The sequence below is a fragment of the Kogia breviceps genome, chromosome 10, assembly GCF_026419965.1.
Source record: "Kogia breviceps isolate mKogBre1 chromosome 10, mKogBre1 haplotype 1, whole genome shotgun sequence".
NCBI classification, from domain to species: domain Eukaryota; kingdom Metazoa; phylum Chordata; class Mammalia; order Artiodactyla; family Physeteridae; genus Kogia; species Kogia breviceps.
In genome coordinates this window covers 49,024,759-49,047,783 of record NC_081319.1, presented here as the reverse complement: position 1 = coordinate 49,047,783, position 23,025 = coordinate 49,024,759, and the positions used below count along the sequence as shown (strand labels likewise).

The window sequence follows — 23,025 nt, the reverse complement described above, 5'->3', positions numbered from 1 at the left end:
CAGGTCTCCTGCCCTAACACACAGTCCATATTTACCTCAAGGCAGAAGAGCTTTGATGATCAAAACACCACGGATGGGAAGGGTTAGCAGTGCACTATGAGTACAGATGCTTGCCTGCCTGCCAACTAGGTTATAAGAATATTTGGAAGATGACTAAGGTAATGTCTTCCACATGCTAAAGAGACGATGATTTCGTACCATGTGAGGTAGAGCGGGGAAAGCCTCCACTCATTAGCGGAGTGACCTTGGACAAGACAGTCATCACTCTCGGCCTCATTACCTAATCTAAAATATGAAAGCAATAAAATCCAGCCACACAATGGTGGCTGTGAGGTTCACATGGGGCAGTCCATGTGGAAGGTCTTTGTAAACTGTTGAAATGCTCTGCACATGTCAGCAGCGCCCGCCGCTCACGTGCCTGTGTGTTTATTGTTTCAGCGGAGAGTGCAGGACGTCATCAGCCCCATCGTGTTCGAGGCCGCCTACAGCCTGGGCGAGCATGTGATGGGAGAGGAGGAAAGGGAACTGCCAGCCCTGACCCCCGTGCTCCGCTGGAAAAAGGGACAAAAGATTGCACAGAAGAATCAGGTGAGAACCTGAAAGCTCAAGGCTGGGACCCCAGGTGGCAGGTGCCTATGCAGAAGTAATGACTCTGGTGACCTAGGAGCCCATGGCCAGCCACACCCCCTCCTGGGCCTCCCTTTCCCGATCTGCAAAGTGATGAAATATATGATTTAGGGGTTTGTGTCTAACAACCACATGATTTAAACTCATTGAGGCTATTCTCAAGCAATTAGAAAATGATGATCCCTTTGAGGTCATGAACTGGCTGCTTGGCCCTGACACTTGCCTCCTGTTCCTACACTGTTTCCAGAGCTAGATCAGCACCTAGTGAGTGCTCTACATACAGTACATGTTTTATTGATGGGAGCATGAGTGGGGTGAAGAAGCAAGAACATTCTCTTGCTAGAATTGGTGGTTGAGTTGAGAATGCCCCACTCAGGCATCTTTGGAAGTCAGAGCACCGTGAGCACACTCTCTCACCATCCTCCCCTGCTCGTTAGATTCCGGGCTGTGCTGCTATGCGGAGGAGCTGCAGGGTGACGTGGGGTGCAGGCCGTATGAGGCCATACAGGGTAGGAGTGAGCCATGCAGCATCACTGGCCTGTCTGCCCCGAGTCATCTGAGAGATATACAGTGCTGACGACGATGCAGGAAATACGCAAGAAATCTGGGATCCCAAGTCTGGTTCTAAATCTTTGTTTAACACCCAAGATCATCACAGATCCAGGACCTGGGGAAGGTCAGACAAAACTGTTTTTTGGCTAAACCAGACTCCTGGGTGGGGTGGGGGCAAAGCTGTGGAACCACCCACCAGCCCCAGTCTCCACAGTTCTGACTGCTCTGAGCTTATGGGAAAACTAGCAGATCAGTGACCCATGCTTTGCAGATGAAAGTTGTAAATAGAACCACAGAGAAGTGTTTGGAGTTAGAGTTGTAAGATTTTTACCAAGATGTCCTCATTTTCTCCCAAAGTCTCTCCCATGTGGTCTTGGGTCAGGTTCCCCAGAAACAGAGCCTGAGACGGGGATTTAGGAGCAACTTGGTCTAATGAAGCTGTGCTCTTAAGAGAACCCTGTAAGGAAAGGGGAAAGGGTGAGCAAGTATGTGGTCTCAGCTAAAGTCTAGCTTTGGCCTGAGGCAGGGAGCTTTAGGGCATAAATTACAGCAAAGAGCCGTCCTCTCCTTGAGGGAAGGGTCTGGCCTTTTGTACCCCTTACTTGTCAGCCATTGGCTGGCTGTGGAGGATGGAAGGGGAGTGTAGCCCTCCTTGAAGGAGACTCCCTGCAGCTGTGGACAGTTCTCTGGAGGAGGCTGCAGATGTGAGCCATTAGCTGCCTGTAGCACATCAGCTGGGGGAGGGGCAGCAGTTGTAAAGGGATGTGGGCAGAAGCTGCTACCCGTATACACACAACCTACTGGCAACACTGCCTTTTTGGATGCTTCTTTTGAAGTCAAACATGAACTTTCAAAACACAAGTGCCCTGTAGGGTGGCCAGAATGTCCAGCTGGTCACTGATGCTTGGAGAAGGCTCTGGGGGAGTGACGGGAGAGACCAGGAGAATGCTGGGTGTCTAAGTGGTGGGGCCAGGTGGACGGAAGACATGAGGAAGATAAGGACAGGAATGATAAGATGAAGAGGTGGGACAGGAAGCTGACGACTCCTACCTTGACTGAGGAGTAGAAGTGTGTATCATCTCCTGACAGTGAAGTTGGGCCAAGAGGTCAGGCTGGGGACCCAGTAAACCAGAATATTATGATAATTCCTAGATCATGAGTTTCCCGCCCTATTAATACTTTGCTCTCTAAGGTGGAATCTTTTTTTTTTTTTTTAAAGAAGATGTTGTGGGTAGGAGTTTATTAATTTTATTTATTTATTTTTGCTGTGTTGGTTCTTCGTTTCTGTGCGAGGGCTTCCTCTAGTTGTGGCAAGCGGGGACCACTCCTCATCGCGGTGCGTGGGCCTCTCACTATCGCGGCCTCCCTTGTTGTGGAGCACAGGCTCCAGACGTGCAGGCTCAGTAGTTGTGGCTCACGGGCCCAGCCGCTCCGCAGCATGTGGGATCCTCCCAGACCAGGGCTCAAACCCGCATCCCCTGCACTAGCAGGCAGACTCTCAACCACTGTGCCACCAGGGAAGCCCTAAGGTGGAATCTTGCTGGCCCAATAAAGTTGGGTTATGGGAGTGGTCCAAACTTGGGGTGCTTGGAATCATTTCAGGGTACCCTGTGCTTGTTTTACCTCTGAAATGACCCTGTGAGTTAGCGGCCTCCTCTGTTCAGCATCTTGCTAGCCCTGGGCATCCCTTCTACAGTGAACCCAACTCTCATTTCTACCAATCCATCAGTGGCACAGAGTGGGCCTTCTTTAGTGAAGAGCATCTTAGAACCTTTACTAGCATTTTTAGATTGAGGCAACCTGATCAAAGGCAGAGATGTAGGGACAGATTAGTATGAATATGCTCTTCTTGGTCACTTATGTTCAAGATGGCCAAGCAAGCATAAATATTTATGTCTGTGCTTCCTGAGACCCCATTATAGTGATTATCAATGAGTAAATCAGAACAGGGAGGTAAATGCTGCTGGGGAAGGGGTATCAGCCAATGAGAGAGTCCAGGGATTTTGGGAATGAGTAAAGAAGAAGGAAGAGTGTTGGTGGGTGAACCTTGCACTCTGCAAGGAGAGGCTGGGTGCCTGTCCACCCATGGGTCCAGAAAGGCTGTAGCCACGGCCAGGCCAGCAGTTTCAGAGGGGTACAGGAGTGAGAAATGGGGCTGGAAACAGGGAAGGGGAGTGTTAAGTGAAGGTTCGTTTGTGGAAAAGTTGACTTTCTGCCCCGTCCCCACGCCTGCATACTCCAGCCATGCAGAATAGCAAGAAGCCAGGCCTTTTATTTTCTAAAGAATTGAATAAACTGGTTGAGACAGTGGTGGGCTGTTTTCCCAGGGGGAAGCCTTATTTCTTCTGGCATTTGGAGCCTCCAATGTAAGAGCTAGCTTCCCCTCCCACCATCCACCCAAACACCCAGAATTTCCAATCAACTGTTTTACTTTATTCTTAAAAATGAATGGACAACCAAGGAAATCTGAAATTGAGGGGAAATTTGTTACATGGAGAAAAAAACCAAGATACATCTACAGAATAACTGACTTAGAAGAAAATAAATTTTTTAAGGAATAAAAGAGATTATAACAATTTAAATACCAATTTGTACTCTATGTAATAAACACAAGGAGATTCAAGAATATATTCTATCCATTAGAAAGTGGTTGGAATTCTATTTCTTCTTAAAAGAAAGAAAGAACAAGGACAAGTTTCTTGAAAATTAACAATATGGATGCAGAGCCAAAAATGTAGTAGAAGATAATGATAAGAAATCTCCCAGTAAGCAGAGCTAAAAGACAAATAGAAAAGAGCTAAAGCATCAATCTGCAAGGTCCTATATCCAAGTAATAGGAATATCAGAAAAAGCAAACAGAGAAAATGAAAAACGTTATGAGAGATAATGTAATAAAATTTTCTAGAGTTACACTTTTTTAAATTTAAAGGACCCACAAACTTGCAAGCAGGATAAACCAAAAATATCCTAGATACATCGTTTTGAAATGGTACTACTCCTAACACATAAGGAAAATTCTGAATGCTTCTAGGACAAGGAGTACAGGATGGTGGTAGTGAGGAATATTTGTCCACTAACGACATATTTAGAGTCACACTAAGTTGTCCATTAGACTTCTTATTAGCAAGATTGGAAGAAAGCATATGTGAAATAAGGGCTTCAAAGCTCTGAGAGAAAGTGATTTTGAAACTAGGATTTTATACTTAGCCTAACAGTCAAGTATGAGGTCAAAATAAAGTTATTTTTCAGACAAGCCAGGACCCAGAAAGTTTACATACCTAGTAGCCTTTCCAAGAAAATCACCTGAGATGCACTCCAAGAAAACAAGGGTGACAATTAGAAGGGGGATGTAAGAACGAACTCCTAGAAGTCTAATGATAAGAAATTCCAGGATTACAACTGTGCAGCAAATCTAAAAAATAGTTGATCAATTTAGAACAGGGGATCAATGAACTTAGAGAAGAATGAAGCCAGCCATAGCAGAATGATGAGAGAGTAGCAAATATTCAGGATACAGTGTAGATGGAATGTATTTTTTCTATGGATAAGGAAAAATAAAGGCAGTCAAAAATTCCCAGGAAAATAAAAACATGGCCAATATGTCATGGTTCAAATATAAAACAAATTAAAATGTGGTGGGATTTTAAGCAAATATACGGAAGAGAAGGACCTTAATACTAGAAGCAAAAGTTGAGTATTCTAGTAGTTTAACTTTGCACCTGTAGAGGAAGATATGTAATCATGACACTTATCTTGGCTCTGCTGTGAACAGTAATCAAGAGGCCCTAATGACAACATGATTTTTTGGTTTTTAGTATTTACAGTCAAGCCAAATCAGTTACGGTTATAGTACATAGTGTAAATGTCTTTAATTTTACTGTATAGAGTTTAAAATAGAACAAAACAAGTTGTTTTAATATCTTAATCTTTTAAATTGGTGAGCCAAGAGATATTGTAAAACTTGATGAAACAAGAAAAAGTTGTTATTACTTAAAATTGCAGAGGTTACCAGTAGAGCAGTGCTTCTTAAAGTGTGGTCGCTGAACCAGCAGCATCAAACTCCCTTGGGAAGTTGTCAGAAATGAAACTTCTTGGGCCCCACCCCAGACCCTTTAATGAGAAACTCATGGGTGGGTCCCAGCAATCTGAGTTCTAACAAGCTGATCAGGTAATTCTGATGCAGCTAACATTTGAGAACCAGTGCAGCAGAGGAGCTAAGAGTAACGATTTGCCTGTCAAAATTAGGAAGGTGGATGGTGTGAGGGGTCCTTCATGTAGGTGAGTTCATTTCTTGTCTGTCATGGAAGGAATTCAGTGAGATAATGTCTAAATCTGATAAATCAAGTAGTAGTAGTATCAATATATTTTCTAGAGATATGGAAATAATCATCAAAAGAAACATAAATGGACATGGGTAAGAGTGGTTCCTCTTGAGAGGAGGACTCAGTATATGGAGGTGTGTGGCAGGACGTTATTATTTTAACCATGTGATTCTTTGGTTGAAAATAAAATGAAAGAAAAATATTGTCCTTAGATTGAGAAGATTGTCCAGGAGCCTGAGAAAAATTCTGGGAGAATGATCCTTGCTTTACTCCTTTTCCTGATTATGGCGAAAAAAGATAATTTAATGATCTTTCTCCATGTGTCTTCCAGATGTTGGCTTAATTTAAGGGAAAGATTCTGAGAGCTAGGCCCACTCTAGGAATCAGAGCTGATTTTTAACTTGTATATATGTGACAGGTCCACAAAGAGCATCTAACCTCTTTCCTAGGAAGGAATAAATTCATTGAAACTCTTCATTTTGCCAGGTAACTTTAGGATTTAAGTGCCTTAGTCTCTTCAACTAAAAAGGCACTAAAAACCCACGTTGGTACATAGGGTTGTGCAATAGAGTGGGTTAAATTCTGGCAATCTTTTGGAGTCAGGGTCTGCCCCCATTGATGGTCTAGTTCAGGTGGAATAGCTGCACAGTGTGTATAACATGGAGTCAGTGATTAGAGCATGTTTTAAAAATTTTTTTAAATTTATTTTTATTTTTTATTTTTTATACATCTTTATTGGAGTATAATTTCTTCACAATGCTGTGTTAGTTTCTGTTGTACAACAAAGTAAGTCAGCCATATGCATTCGTATATCCTCATATCCCCTCCCTCTTGAGCCTCCCTTCCACTCTCCCTATCCCACCCCTCTAGATCATCGCAAAGCACCGAGCTGATCTCCCTGTGCTATGCTGCTGCTTCCCACTAGCTATATGTTTTACATTTGGTAGTGTATATATGTCCATGCTACTCTCACTTTGCCCCAGCTTCCCCCTCCCACCCCATGTCCTCAAGTCCATTCTCTGTGTCTATGTCTTTATTTCTGCCCTGCCACTAGGTTCTTCAGTACCTTTTTTTTCCTTTTTTTTTTTTAAAGATTCCATACACATGCATTAGCATATGGTATATGTTTTCCTTTTTCTGACTTACTTCACTCTGTATGACAGATTCTAGGTCTATCCACCTCATTACAAATAACTCAATTTCATTTCTTTTTATGGCTGAGTAATATTCCATTGTATATATGTGCCACATCTTCTTTATCCATTCATCTGTCCATGGACATTTAGGTTGCTTCCATGTCCTGGCTATTATAAATAGTGCTGCAATGAACATTGTGGTATATGCTCTCTTTGAATTATGGTTTTCTCAGGGTATATGCCGAGTAGTGAGATTGCTCGGCCATATGGTAGTTCTATTTTTAGTTTTGTAAGGAACCTCCATACTGTTCTCCATGGTTGTTTTATCAATTTACATTCTCACCAACAGTGCAGGAGGGTTCCCTTTTCACCACACCCTTTCCAGCATTTATTGTTTCTAGATTTTTTTGATAATGGCCATTCTTTGTTTGTTTGTTTGTTTTTGCTGTATGGGGCCTCTCACCGCTGTGGCCCCTCCTGGTGCGGAGCACAGGCTCGGACACTGAAGGCTCAGCAGGCGGACTCTCAACCAGAGCGTCACCAGGGAAGCCTGATAATGGCCATTCTTACTGGTGTGAAGTGATACCTCATTGAAGGTTTGATTTGCATTTCTCTAATAACTAGTGACGTTGAGTATCTTTTCATTTGCTTCTTGGCCATCTGTATGTCTTCTCTGGTGAAGTGTCTGTTTAGGTCTTCCACGCATTTTTTAATTGGGTTGTTTGTTTTTTTGATATTGAGCTTCATGAGCTGTATGTATTTTGGAGATTAATCCTTTGTCAGTTGTTTCATTTGCAAATATTTTCTCCCATTCTGAGGGTTGTCTTCTCGTTTTGTTCATGGTTTCTTTTGCTGTGCAAAAGCTTTTAAGTTTAATTAGGTCCCATTTGTTTATTTTTGTTTTTATATTCATTACTCTAAGAGGTGGGTCAAAAAAGATCTTGCTGAAATTTATGTCAGAGAGTGTTCAGCCTATGTTTTCCTCTAAGGGTTTTATAGTATCTGGCCTTACATTTAGGTCTTAATCAATTTGGGGTTTATTTTTATGTATGGTGTTAGGTAGTGTTCTAATTTCATTCTTTTACATGTAGCTGTCCAGTTTTCTCAGCACCACTTATTGAAGAGGCTGTCTTTTCTCCATTGTATGTTCTTGCCTCCTTTGTCATAAATTAGATGACCATATGTGCATGGGTTTATCTCTGGGCTTTCTAGCCTGTTCCATTGATCTATATTTTTGTTATTGTGCCAGTGCCATAGTGTCTTGATTACTGTAGCTTTGTAGTATAGTCCGAAGTCAGGGAGCCTGATTCCTCCAGCTCCATTTTTCTTTCATAAGATTGCTTTGGCTGTTTGGGCTCTTATGTGTTTCTGTACGAATTGTAAAAATTATTTGTTCTAATTCTGTGAAGAATGCCTTTGGTAGTTAGATAAAGGATTGCATTGAATCTGTAGATTGCTTTGGGTAGTATAATCATTTCCACAATATTGCTTCTTCCAATCCAAGAACATGGTATATTTCTCCATCTGTTTATGTCATCATTGATTTCTTTCATCAGTGTTTTATAGTTTTCTGAATACAAGTCTTTCACCTCCTTAGGTATGTTTATTCCTAGGTATTCTTTTTGTTGCAATGGTAAATGGGATTATTTCCTTAATTTTTCTTTCTGATTTTTCATTGTTAGTATATAGGAATGCCAGAGATTTCTGTGCATTAATTTTGTATCCTGCAACCTTATCAAATTCATTGATTAGTTCTAGTATTCTGGTGGCATCTTTAGGACTTTCTGTGTATAGTATCATGTCATCTGCAGTGACAGTTTTACTTCTTCTTTTCCAATTTGTATTCCTTTTATTTCTTTTTCTTCTCTGATTGCCGTGACTAGGACTTCCAGACTATGTTGAATAAGAGTGGTGAGAGTGGACATCCTTGTCTTGCTCCTGATCTTAGTGGAAATGCTTTCAGTTTTTCACCACTGAGAATGATGTTTGCTGTGGGTTTGTCATATATGTGCTTTATTATATTGAGGTAGGTTCCCTCTATGCCCACTTTCTGGAGAGTTTTTATCATAAATGGGTGTTGAATTTTCTCATAAGCTTTTTCTTCATCTATTGAGATGATCATATGGTTTTTCTTCTTCAATTTGTTAATATGGTGTATCTCATTGATTGATTTGCATATATTGAAGAATCCTTGCATTCCTGGGATAAATCCCACTGGATCATGGTGTATGATCCTTTTAACATGTTGTTGGACTCTGTTTGCTAGTATTTTGTTCAGGATTTTTGCATCTATGTTCATCAGTAAATATTGGTCTATAATTTTCTTTTTTTGTGATATCTTTTTCTGGTTTTGGTATCAGGGTGATGGTGGCTTTGTAGAATGAATTTGGGAGTCTTCCTCCCTCTGCAAATTTTTGGAAGAGTTTGAGAAGGATCGTTGTTAGCTCTTCTCTACATGTTTTATAGAATTCACCTGTGAAGCCATCTGGTCCTGGGCTTTTGTTTGTTGGAAGATTTTTAATCACAGTTTCACTTCCGTTACTTGTGATAGGTCTGTTTATATTTTCTAATTCTTCCTGGTTCAGTCTTGGAAAATTGTACCTTTTCAAGAATTTGTCCATTTCTTCATGGTTGTCCATTTTATTGGCATATAGTTGTTTGTAGTAGTCTCTTATAATCCTTTGTATTTCTGCCGTGTCAGTTGTGATTTCTCCTTTTTCATTTCTAATTTTATTGATTTGCGTCCTCTCACTTCTTTTCTTAATGAGTCTGGCTAAGGGTCAGAGCATGTTAAGTACAGGCTTACTGATGGATCCCAGGCTTTTGGCAGAGAGTGGGAGTGAGTGAGGCAGGCAGGAGGCCAAGCCTTGCCTCTGCCGGGTGAAGAGCAGCCTTGGGAGAAAATGGGCTTCAGGGTGGGTGCCAGGCTATATGAGTGAATAGTGGGGTTGCCACCGTTGCTGAGGACCAATTGGGATTCTGGGCACTTGGAGAATAGTGGAGCTCTAATGCTACAACCTCTGTAGGACATACAGCCTGATGAATGCACGTTTCATCTTAAAAATTTAAGAAAAGCAGAGACCTGCCTCAAGAAATATTTGGTACAGATATAACAACAACAAAGTGTTTTATCCATTAGCCAGAAGAATAATTTAAAAGGACTATAAATCTAAGAGCAATTCAGCTAATTGAGTGTCTGCTACACGTAAGACGTGGATAAAAAGATAAATGAAACATTGCTGCCTTAGTAGACTTAGAGACTGTACAGGAATAACTTATACAGAGCAGAAAGTGAGATTCAGACTAGTGTGTATGAATTTCACTCCGGAGACCTCTTCCAGCTAAGGATAAGGAGATGCTCTCTGGAGAAGGGAGAATTGGCTGGAGCCTCATGGAAGAAATAGGATTTGGATACTTGGGGCTGGAGGGCTTTTGACCAACAGAGAAGGAGGGAGTGATGGATGCTAATGGTCTTCCATATGGCTGAACATCTAGTGAGGAGAAGGAGAGGGGCCTTTAGGGCTAGAAGTACAGTCAGACAGTCTAAGGCCACTTGTTCACTGACCAGGGAGTTGGACTTGATTGAACTGGTAGGGGACAGACCATCACATCTTCTTGAGATGGTCTGCCTGGACTGGGGGGCCAGTTAGGAGCTCTCACAGCAGCCCCAGGAAGGTCTTGCAGGTCAGTTCATGAAGGTTCTGTCTGATACACTCAGAGAGTTGACTCATCATCAGTTCCTAGTGGGTCTCAGGTGCTGAAAGAGTATGGAATGAAATGAAACAGTCCTGGAAAGCTCCGGCTGGCCTGTGTGCTGGGAAAGCTGGAAGGCTGTCATTAGGGCCCTAATGTTTCTCCTACAGGTGAGCATACCAATGGCTATGGTAGAGGCCCTGGCTTTAAACCCTATACACAGAGTAGAACTTTGGAAATAACTGCTCTCAGGCTTCCTCAAGAGGCCCCCAAAGAGACCTGGCTGGGGCTGGACTTCCCGGCCACCCACTGTGGTAGACAGAATGGCCCCCAAAGATGTCCACACCCTCATTCCTGGAACCTGTGAATATGATGCATCACATGGCAAAGGGAAGGACTTTTCAGTTGTAACTAAGGGGAGAGTATCCTGGATTATCCAGATGGGCCCATTCTTTCTCCAGCTGGAGGCAGAAGGAAGGAGGAAGAATAGGAGGTCAGAGAGATGCAGGAGAGGAAGGAGTCAGAGAGATCTGAAGCTTGAGAAGGACTTAACCTGCCATTGCTGGCTTTGAAGATGGTTGTGCAACTTGACAAGGAATGCAGAAAACCTTGAGGAGCTGAGAGAGCTCCCTGGTGAGTGTCAGAACGGAAATGGGGACCTCAGTCCTACAACCACAGGGCAGTAAATTCCGCAAACAACCTGAGTAGGCCTGGAAGCAGATTTTCCCCCAGAGCCTCCAGATAAGGGCCCAGACCAGGTAACACCTTGATTTTTGCTGTTGACCCCCAATGCTTAGCACTGCCTGGCTCATAGAGGATGCTCAGTAAACCTATCTCAGTGGAAAGGGCCCTTCTGAAACAGCACAAGGCTAGGTCCTCCTGCAGACATTGGACGTCATATCAGAATTTCTTCACTGCAGAGTCAGCAAAGCTGTATAATTAAAAGAAATGTGCTCCATGAACTCTCTAAGAATTCCTCCCAGGCAGGAGAGCAAGGTGTGTGATTTAGGGCGACTTACCTACTCCACAGTACATTTGTGCACGTGTGAGTCTATTTTTTCGAAGACCAAGATGGAGGAGACACAGCTGGTGAGAGGAAAGGCATTGGCTATGTTGAGAATACTCACTTTGTCATCTTTCAAGGGAAAGGTGAACTGTTTTACTCTAATATTAACATTTTACTATGTTGAAGTCATAAACTCTGAACCTCCATTGTGCTGGAAACCATCACCATCTGGACCTCGCACCCCAGCCCCTCAATGCCTGGGTGTGTGGGATGCCAGCCTCGTGCCCACAAAGACTCGGTGTTTGTTCAGCCTGGACATTAGGTAATGCTTTCCTGGCTGAGGTGCCCAGCCAGTAAAATGCCATTATTTATAACTCTAAGGTTTATTTTCATTATCATATGTAAAGTCTCTGCAGAAGGATGGAAAGCTGAGGGGTTGGCAGGGAGGAGAGAGCAGAGTAACTCCAGACATCAGAGCCAGACAGGTCTCAGAGACCATCCAACCTGTGGGTTCCAGAGCACACACCTGGATTCAAGGGAGCAGGTTGGTGCAGTGGAGGAGAAGGGGTGTTAGAGGAGGAGGTGTCCACCCTCTCCCTATTTCAGCCTGATCAGTCCTACTTTTATAGGCATCAGCTGTTTGGCATCAGCCTCTGGCTAATCTTCTCAGAAAGGGCACCATGGTGAAACACCTGTGAAAACCATCCACTTTAAAGTACAAGTGAGGAAAACAAGTACGTAGTTCAACATTACTGACCACAGAAGTCTGGCTGTATCTGTTTCTCAAGCTTCCTGTCAAGGTTAATCCAAAGAGCAAAGGAGAGGTTACACCTACTATCAAAGGCTGGGCTGTACTTGTAGTCACCTGTTGAATTTTTACAATTTCTTCTTCAGTGTTATACTTTATCTTTGCAATTTTTTTTTAGCATGAGATTCTTTTTTTTTTTTTTTTTTTGGCCCTGCTATGCGGCTTGCGAGATCTTAGTTCTCTAACCAGGGACTGAACCCAGGCCACGGCTGTGAAAGTGCCAAGTCCTAACCACTGGACCACTAGGGAACTCCCGCAGCATGGGATTCTTTATTTCTTTTTTTTTATATTCAAAGCAGATTTAATACCTATCCTTATCAAACTCTTCCAAAACAAATCAAAGAGAAGGGAACACATCCTAACTCATTTTACAAGACCAGCGTTACCCTAATCCCAAACCAGATAAGAACAACACCCAAAAAAGAAAATTATAGGCCAATATCGCTGATGAACATAGATGCAAAAATCCTTAACAAAATATTAGCAAATTGAATTACAACCATTATCTTTGCAGTTTCTGGAAAGAATGTGTTCTGGTCCTCCAAAACTCTTTTCAGAAGAAAATAGTGGTTTTCTTCCAAATCTTCAGCCTGTTGGATTTTCTTCTACATTGTCCTGCTTTATTAAAAACCTCCCGCACAAGCACGTGGAGTGTGTGTCTAAACAAGCGAGGGTGCACATCCAGTGCATAGTCTCTAGCTGGGGAAGAAATCTTAGCTTCTCTCTTAGTATCTTCTGAGATGATTCAGGAAATCAAAGGCCAGGCTCTTGCTACTTGAAATGCTACCTGGAGCCCATTCACATGATGTTCTTGCAGACAGGGGAGGAGAGGTCCCCCTGGTGTCCTCTCCAGTTGAAGCCATCTTTCTCACTCCTAGTTGCCTGACTACGTCTGACTCAGCAGCTTTTAGAAGCATGGCTAGGGACTTCCCTGGTGGTCCAGTGGTTAACGCTTCGTGCTCCCAATGCAGGGGGTCCGGGTTCCATCCCTGGTCAGGGAACTAGATCCCATGTGCCGCAACTAAAGGAGCCCACATGCCACAACTAAAGATCCCACGTGCTGCAACTAAGACCCAGCGCAGCCAAATTTTTTTAAAAAAGAAGCGTGGCTAGAATACTCTTCCTTTCTCTGACAGCACCAGGCCCTTTTTTTGAACTTGTTGGTTCTGTTTTCTGCCTCTTGTGACTAACAGCAAACTTTTCTTAAAAAAATAAATAAAGAACACAAAAGATTCCAGGGTAAAAATCAAGGCAAAGAAACCCTGGCCCTTTAAAAAAACAAGAAGAAACGAAAGAAATTCTGGGGCTTCCCTGGCTCAGTGGTTAAGAATCCACCTGCCAAGGCAGGGAACACGGGTTCGAGCCCTGGGCCAGGATGATCCCACATGCCGCGGAGCAACTAAGCCTGTGTGCCACAACTACTGAGCCTGCGCTCTAGAGCCCATGAGCCACAGCTACTGAGCTGGTGTGCCACAACTACTGAAGCCCTCACACCTAGAGCCCGTGCTCCGCAATAAGAGAAGCCACTGCAATGAGATGGCTGCGCACTGCAACGGAAGAGTAGCCCCCACTTGCCGCAACTAGAGAAAGCCCACATGCAGCAATGAAGACCCAATGCAGCCAAAAATAAATAAATAAATTTATAAAAAAAAGAAAAAAGAAAAAAAGAAGGAAATTCTGGTACTGGAAGGCAGGAGATCCCTAGAGGAGAGTTGACGGCTGAGGTTGTAGAGGGACTTGAAATATGGCCTGCAAAAAGCCACCAAGTCTCAGGCAGACCTGGATAGGACACTGGGAGGGTCCAGAGGCCAGATGCAGGCCCAGGTGGGCAGGACCTCCCTGAGCAGTTCTTCCTCCCAGTCAGTTCTTCATGGGGATTGAACTAGATCTTCAAAATGTTGCCTTCAGGCAGTGGGGGCTGTTCTCTGAACCACAGGGCCATGGAGTAAACCAAGGGATACCCAAAAGACAGAAGCATTTATCACTTCCAGTTTTTCCATGGGGGACATGAAGCAAAATTGGTACCACGTTTGTTGTTTAGAGGGAAACCAACTGGACTCCTCCCATGATTTCAAAATCTGAAAGGACAATTTAAAGGACCCTGAGATAGAAGGAATTTCTCAGCTTTAATTTCACACAGTATTTGTCTTTCATTTATTCTTGTGGATGTGCTATTCTTTAGAAAGCAAGTCTGTCTGCATGACCTGATTTTATTTTATTTTTTATTTTATTTTATTTTATTTTTGGCTGCGTTGGGTCTTTGTTGCTGTGTGCAGGCTTTCTCTAGTTGCAGTGAGTGGGGCTACTCTTTGTTGTGGTGTGTGGGCTTCTCATTGCGGTGGCTTCTCTTGTTGCGGAGCATGGGCTCTAGGCATGCGGGCTTCAGTAGTTGTGGTGCATGGGCTTAGATGCTCCGCAGCATGTGGGATCTTCCCTGACCAGGGCTCGAACCCGTATCCCCTACATTGGCAGGCAGATTCTTAACCACTGCGCTAGCAGGGAAGCCCGTGACCTGATTTTAAATACCAAGCTATGAGACTCTTCCTTCCTTCATTTGGGTATAAGACTCAATAGAGCTGAAATTCCTGGGACCACCCAGGAATGAGGTCTTTAATGTGCCACATTAAGGACAATTTTGCATTCTGGAAAAAGCATTAAAATGGAATTGGGAAGCAGAAACCTCTTACACTCAGGTCATGGCATTTACACACACACACACACACACACACACACACACACACACACAAATGTTTAATACTATGCTAGGTGCTGGGGGCTGCAGGCATGAATTACCTATGGCTGGGGCCTCTGGGAACTTATGTGGGATGATGGGAGGAACAGCAGTTCAGAAGTGTCCCTCCTGTTGTCCAGGCAGAGACCTTCTGCAAAGTCAGATCGCGCATCAGGAAATGCCTCGCTCATTTTAGCTTACAAACAGCCTTGGGCTGGGATTTGAAAAGCATTAATTCCTACCCAATCCAATTGTCCTGTTTTCTCAGGGCTCAGCATGGGACCAGTTTGCCATGGGAACCCTATAAACAGTGTCTATCCTACATCAATGATTTATATATTTTTAAAGCTAATATCACCAACTTCAAGAAACTGATCCTCCTCTGAAAGTGACAGCTGGAACAGACTAAGAATCCTACTTCCTGCTAGATCAGTGCAGATTTTTCCACTGTAGATTTGGGTGGGAGAAAATGGGCCCTCCAAGGCCTGAGCACCTGGGCGACTGCTTTTCTGAAGTCAGCCTTTGCCAGGGCAGCCATTGAGCTATCACACGCACCCAAGGTTGTTCTGGCCTTGGTGGCCACAGCTTTGTGAGAAAAACACAGCCAACTCCAGCCTCTGTGCTCTGGTTTAGAGCAAAATGTAAATTGAACTGAATTCATTGTCTTCTACCCTCCCCCCAACCCCCCTGGCCTAAAGGGAATGAGGAAACAAGTATCCAAATATTCTAGAACAGGAATGGGCAAACTACAGTCTGCTGGCCAAACCTAGCCTGCTGCCTGTTTTTTTTTTTTTTTTTAAGTACTACTATTTTTTAAAAAAAATAATTTATTTATTTATTTTTGGCTGTGTTGGGTCTTCGTTTCTGTGCGAGGGCTTTCTCTAGTTGTGGCGAGTGGGGGCCACTCTTCATCGCGGTGCGCCGACCTCTCACTATCGTGGCCTCTCTTGTTGCGGAGCACAGGCTCCAGACACACAGGCTCAGTAGTTGTGGCTCACAGGCCCAGTTGCTCCGCAGCATGGGGGATCTTCCCAGACCAGGGCTCGAACCTGTGTCCCCTGCATTGGCAGGCAGATTCTCAACCACTGTGCCACCAGGGAAGCCCCTACCTGTATTTATAAATAAAGTTTTACGGAGACACAACCATGGCCATTCCTTTACGTATGTCTGCTTTTGCTCTAGCAACAGAGCTGAGCAGTTGTAGCTGAGACCATCTGGCCCTCAAGGCTGAAAATATTTACTGTCTGGTCCTTTACAGAAAAATCTGCCAACCTTACCCTAAAACAAGTAGAGTAAGGATTGGAGGAGAAGCTGGGGATTTCAAAAAGAAAAGTGTATTCTCCAGGGAAATCTGAGATGAAGACTAGGGTGAGGAAGGAGCCAGCATGGAAATCTAGTCCATGAGGCTGGGGAGGCCACTGGGTGTCCAGACTGCAAAGCCCAAGGCAGGAAACAGTCATCTCCTGAGAGGAGTTTAATCTCCTGTAAACAGAGAGGAATCAGAGATGATGTCTTCTTCTTTTTTTTTTTTTTTTTTTAGTTTATTTATTTATTTTTGGCTGCATTGGGTCTTCTTTGCTGCATGCAGGCTTTCTCTAGATTCAGCGAGCAGGGGCTACTCTTCGTTACGGTGCGCGGGCTTCTCATTGTGGTGGCTTCTCTTATTGCAGAGCATGGGCTCTAGGACATGCAGGCTTTAGTAGTTGTGGTGCACGGGCTTAGTTGCTCCGCGGCATGTGGGATCTTCCCGGACCAGGGCTCGAACCCCTGTCCCCTGCATTGGCAGGCGGATTCTTAACCTCTGTGCCACCAGGGAAGACCTCAGAGATGATGTCTTCTTAGCTCTGTTTCCATTTTCCAGAATGGCTGCTTCCAGGTTTAAAAAAAAAAATTGACAGGGATTTTCCAATCAGAGGTCGAGGCTGGAAGGAGTTGGGAGAGACTGCTTCCAAGCTGGTTTGGGATTTGCCTGATTTAGGCAGCCAGGCTTGTGTTTGCCCAGAGGGTTAGGGAAACGTGGAGAAGGAGGCAGAGGTGAAGTTGGAAAATTGGTAGTTTGACCCATTATCTTCAGGGAGAACCTGTACTCTTTCCACTTTGTACAGGAAAGATTTTTTTACTTGCTCCTGGAAACTATGCTGTCAGCTAGCATTCTGAGGCTTCAGACTTCCCCCACTTCTACCTCAGAGAGATGTTTTTCAGTTCCTCAGGAAACAAAACTGTCACTTGCCCAGAGAGATGAATCCAGGTCCCAAGTGCAGGATCTCTGAGTTTCAAGTTCAGTCTCCAAAGTGGATGACACAGGTCTCTTGATTCCTTGCTGTCTTGATATTTTACCTATAAGACAACTTCATTCCCAGCCTGGGGAGGGTCTTGCCTAAGCCAAGGCTTTGCCAGAGCTTGGAATGCACAGCCACTTTTTTTTTTTTTTTTTTGCAGTACGCGGGCCTCTCACTGCTGCGGCCTCTCCAGCTGTGGAGCACAGGCTCCGGAGGCACAGGCTCAGCGGCCATGGCTCACGGGCCCAGCCGCTCTGTGGCTTGTGGGATCCTCCCGGACCGGGGCACGAACACGCGTCCCCTGCATTGGCAGGCGGACTCCCAACCACTGTGCCACCAGGGAAGCCCCACAGCCACTTTTGTTCACACCATTACCCGAGTTAGGGGAGGCCATTAGGTTGAGGAATATTCCAGTAATCTATTTCTGTAAAATAAACTATCCCAAAATGTAGTGGCCTAAAATAACAGCAGTCATTCATTTTGTTCATGAATTTGATATTTGGCAGGGCCTGGTTGGGGCAGCTCATCTCTGCTCCACATCATGGCAGCTTGGTGGGGCTGGGAGACCCATTTCCATGGTGGCTGACTTCCCTGGCCTCAAGTTGATGCTGCCAGTCAGTTTCTCTCCACGTGGGCCTCTCCATGGCTTCCTTGCAGGGTAGTAGCTATAGTCCAGGAGCAAATGCCCCAAGAGAACTCAGAGGAACCTCTAATACTTTTGATGACTAGGCTTGGAAATTGCAAAGCACCACTTCTGTGCAGCCACAAATCCACCCAGATTCAAGGGGTAGAGTATTGACTCCATTCTCTGTGGAAGGAATCTCAGAGTCACATTGTAAAGAGTACAATGGGAGACATCGTGCATTGGTTTTTAGAAAGTATAGTCGTCTACACAGAGAGAGATTCATTTTGATTCTCTCTCCATGGTCTTGTACTGCACTGTCCACTAGGGAATCCTCATGGAGCTCACTCTTACATACACCATCATTGTCGTTCACATTTGCTGGTGTAGACAGTGATGCACATTTGCTGGTGTAAACAGTGATGCCTAAAACAAGAACGGCATAATAACCACAAACTCCCACTCCCAGCTACATGCTAATCTGGATTAACAAGAGTGTCACTAATGCTGTTATTTTCATTTTGTAAATGTGGAAATTGAGTCCTGGACTGATTTCTAAGCTTGTGCTTTATCTTCTCACTATAGTTTGTGCTTAATTTTAGCTGGTCAGTGTAAGCACTCAACTGATGTGTATCTGAGTGTGTGTGTGTGTGTGTGTGTGTGTGTGTGTGTGTGTGTGTGTATGTGTGTATATACGCCCAGTTTTCATGTGTGAGTGTATGTATGGCAGACTCAGTGCTTGCCTTTGTTGGAAGGAAATTCAGCAGCACTGGAGGACTTAACAGCTAGAGAAGTTAGTTTCAGGGACAGGAAATAAGAGAGCAGAGTACAAGGGAAAGTCAGACCAAGGACAGAGCTTGTAGCTGAGCAACAGTTCTTTGCTGGGGGGGCTACAGCTTTGGTGTTGATGAGCAGTATATTCTCATTGGCCCGTGTTCCAATGGTCACCCCATCTCTCAGAGCATGTGGGGTCCTCCAGTGTGGCAGCTTCTGCATGCTGGGGTCTGAGGGCAGGCACAGGAGTGAACAAGACCAATACAGTCCTGGAGCATCATTTTAGCAGGGGAGACAAACGGGAAACACGTAATGATAAAATTAATTAGTTACAATCGAGATGAGCAGTAGAAGGAAAAGTACATGAACTACAAGAACTTATGACAGAGCCCAAGCTCATCAGGGGTTCAGGGATGTGGTTTTGATTTGCTCATTGAAGGATGAGAGGACACATACCAGGTGAACGCGGTGGAGGCATCTGGGCTCGGCATGTGGGGAGGCCCTGAGGTGGGACGTATACGGCCAGGCTGGGGGGTGGCTGGCACAAGAGAGCCAGGGTAATGGAGCTGAGGAGGGCAGGCACCTGATCTTTTCAGATTGTGTGCCACGGGATGGCTGTAGATCCCTTCCTCCTTGTCAGTTCTCACCTGCTCCCCACCCCACCGCACCCCACCTCCAAAGGCTGGAAATCAGACTTTATCTTGCCTGTTAAATGGGAGAAACAATTGTAAAGAGAAGCCTGTCACCAGGGGCAGAGATGGGTTTAGTGAAGCCTAAAGCTTATATGATTTGGGAGTAGAGCTTCTCTTGGGGAAAATCAAGTAACATCATGAATAGAAAGTGAGGTGCAAGGCCCCGGTGGGAGCGTATCAGTGAAGGCCCTTCAGCCTGAAGTTTCATCAGCTTGGTGGTAAAGTCACCTTTGGTGTTTCTCCTCATTTCTAACCTCGGAAAGCCTTCTTTTCCCACCTGAGATATTCATGCAGACCTCACATCCACTTATTTCTGTTTTCTCCTTGACTGAGATGGCAAATAAATCACAAATGCCCCCTATTAAAATCTCCTGGAAATTTGGCTCTTTCTTTGCCCACAGTGTTGTCCAGAAGAACATGAGAATGTCCTTTTTTTGCTTAAGACTTTCATGAGTTTTTCCCCCACACTCACGGCAGGGAATGTTGGCTGGGACATATTATTCTTTTGGAAATGTGACACAGGAATATGAATTTCCATAAGCAAAGTTACTCTGCCTGGTTGGGTCTAGACTGTTCGTTGGCCAGCACATTTGCTGGAGTCCACATGGACGCTCAGAGAAGCTGCCTGGACTTGTCTTGTGGGAGGAGAATGAATCACCTGGAACTATGTTCTCTGTATGTGTTAGAGGGGGACCCACAAATATGAGTAGTGATGAGAGAAAAGTTGAATAGTGAATAAATGACAACTGAAAAACGGCCACAGGCTCTTCTCTCCAAAATCCCACCAAAGTGATTAAAGGCATCTAACTAGTGAAGAGTCTCAGTCCGTGTGGACTCAGGAAGCCTGCTGTTCACGGATTAGAGACAGCAGAGAGATTGAGACCAGAGGGAAGGACAGACAAGTCCGCTGGGTACCACAGAGAGAAGAAAACTGTAACTCTTCCCCAGAGCCGCTTCTGATTGCTGGCTGCCCTCCACAGGTAGGCCCAGCTCAGGCACACGCTGCAAGCCCCCGGGAAAGATGTCGGGTGTGGCATAGTGAGCTTTAGGCCCAGCACAGGGTGGAGGCGCTGGAGGCCCAGCCTTGTTTAGAGAAAGGACACTCCGTCCTGATAGCTACTGGCTGCCCCACCGAGACAGGATCCCTTCAGTCGGCTGTGGTGCCCTTGGCCTCAGAGCCTAATTGCCTTTGACTTTCCCCTTTGTAATTAAAAATTATAGTATGAACCCCTCGTTCAGGCAGAACCCATATCAAATACGGATTTTCTGCCTCGCCACGACAGCAGAGGGAAATGACCAGACTGTAATCTAAGAGTTCTTGACTCACGTGGGTTATTATTCATTCCGATCTGAGAGCATTTAAAGATCATCTCAAAGATGGGAAGAACACCTACCGTGTACCTTTCTTGAAACAACTACTTGAAGAAGCACTTGAGCAGCCTGAGAAACGAATCAGACCAAGGGGTGCCCTCTGTGGTAAAGGCCACCCCTGACTTGGGTTTCCTTGTTAACTGCTGAGGACCCCTCGCCCTGCGGGAGCTGGCTTCGTGGGGGTGGGGGGCTTATCCGAGTTGTAATAGGGGCGGGGCAGCCACGCGGCCGTTACCGCGAGACCCTCAGCGCGAGATCCAGAGCGCAGCGGTTAGAGGTCCAGCTCCGCCGGGTCAGCAGGGAAGTAAGTGGTCCTCGTGGCGGAGAGTGTGGAGTCCGGGGGATCGCGGCCTTCTCCCCGGGGCCCTTCAGGCCCTTCGGCCTCCGCCGGCGGGTGAGCTGGGGACCTGGGGAAAGGCCGAGGGCTGTGTCCTGCAGGGCTCCAGAGCCCTTGTCACTGGGCCCCGGTCTTGAGGCAGCGGCAAACCTCTCCCCCATGCCCACCTCCGCAACCTAATGGCGGCGGCGGTCACCCTGGGTCGCAGTCCTCGGGACCTGGCCCCCAGTTGGGCGGCCTAAAGAGCCTGAGGGCCGCTGGGTCCTGGGCGCCTGCCCCCCTCAGCTATGACGGCTGGGCGGGGTCTGGGGACCTGGCCCTGAGGGCACCACCAGCTGAGATCTGCCTCCTCAGCCGGGCTGGGCACTGGCGGGAGGACCCGAGCTGGGTGCTGGACCAGTGCTCCCGGGCAGGGTGACGGGCCCGAGCAGGGAGCCCTCCTCTTAACAAGGCCTGGACCTCGGAGGGCGAAAGTTGAGCCTTGGGGCAAGTGTCATAACAGAGACTAACATTTGTTTGGCGGACTGTTTACAGGAACATAAAAGGGCTTTGCTGAAAGCCTTCAGGGAGTTCAGGGTTTTTTTTTTTTTTTTTTTTTTTTTTTTTTTTTTTTTTTTTTTGCGGTATGCGGGCCTCTCACTGTTGTGGCCTCTCCCGTTCTGGAGCACAGACTCCGGACGCACAGGCCCAGCGGCCACGGCTCACGGGCCCAGCCGCTCCGCGGCACGCGGGATCCCCCCGGACCCGGGCACGAACCCGTGACCCCTGCATCGGCAGGCGGACTCCCAACCACTGCGCCACCAGGGAAGCCCGGAGTTCAGGGTTTTTAAGGCTTGAGACACCGACTCCACGCTGACTCCTTGCAGGGCCCTGCAATAAACCTTTGTCTGCTACAAACTCCGATGTTTCTGTATTGTTTGGGCTCACTGTGCCTCAGGCACACGGGAAGAATTCCTACTGATTTGGAAAGAAGTGGTTGGCCGTTATTTACTCTTTTGCCACTAACCCTGTTTTGCTCTTCCTCTTGTGTCTCCCTCACAGACTGTGTTTGAAAGGAATTGCCGATCTGAGGACTGTGCCGCCGACCTGCAGCTTCAGGGTCACCTATTACTCTCCAGGTGAGTCAGTGCCCCCTTCTTGACTTTGTTCTGGGAAGCTGTTTGTCCTGACTTCAGGTCCAAAGTCTGCATGTGCCGATTTCCTCACTGAAGAGGGTAAATAGAGGTGGGTTTAAAATGAAAAGTTGCAGTTTAAGAAAATGTATATTATACTGTAATTTTAACAACAGGTAATTTTGGGGGGGGATAGTTTGGTTTTTGTTTTGTTTGCAGTCTCACATATCTCACAATTAGAGTTTTGTGTTTCTAATTTCCCAGAGTATTGGTGATGTGTGTGCGTGTGTTGTATTTTATTTTTAATGTAATGTTTTTTAAAATTTATTTATTTTATTTTATTTTCGGCCGCGTTGGGTCTTGGTTGCTGCGCTGCGTGCCGGCTTTCTCTAGTTGCGGCGAGTGGGGGGCCTACTCTTCCTTGCGGTGTGCGGGCTTCTCATTGCGGTGTCTTCTCTTGTTGCAGAGCATGGGCTCTAGGCACGTGGACTTCAGTAGTTGTGGCACATGGGCTCAGTAGCTGTGGTTCACGGGCTCTAGAGCACAGGCTCAGTAGTTGTGGCGCACGGGCTTAGTTGCTCCGTGGCATTTGGGATCTTCCCGGACCAGGGCTCAAACCCATGTCCCCTGCATTGGCAGGAGGATTCTTAACCAGTGAGCCACCAGGGAAGTCCTGAGGGGTGTATTTTAGGTTTACTCATTGTATTAAGTTGAGACATGTGAAATAGCCAATATTTAACTGTTTGGGACAACCCCTATGATTCAGTTTATTATTATATAAAGGAATACGGGAACTACTATAAAGGTTCTTTTTATTTTTTTCCCCACACTTAAAGCGTTGTGCTTTAACAACAAGTAATGGTTTTGTGGCAGGAGCAGGTAGAGGAGAGGGGCGGCTGTCCTGATCCAGGGGACAGATAGCCAGTCTCCTGGAGCAGGGCTTCCTCCTACAGAACGTGAACC

The 23,025-nt window shown here is 45.6% G+C and overlaps 1 protein-coding gene across 1 annotated transcript in view; it reads left to right on the top strand.

Annotated features, from left to right (window-relative positions):
* The window catches only part of ITGA9 (integrin subunit alpha 9), a 356,752-nt gene that overhangs the window by 173,589 nt on the left and 160,138 nt on the right, over positions 1 to 23,025 (top strand). The window contains exons 16-17 of the mRNA XM_059077262.2: positions 439 to 588; positions 21,992 to 22,068. Coding sequence (XP_058933245.1) covers positions 439 to 588; positions 21,992 to 22,068 — 227 coding nt within the window. The remainder of the gene's footprint in view (positions 1 to 438; positions 589 to 21,991; positions 22,069 to 23,025) is intronic.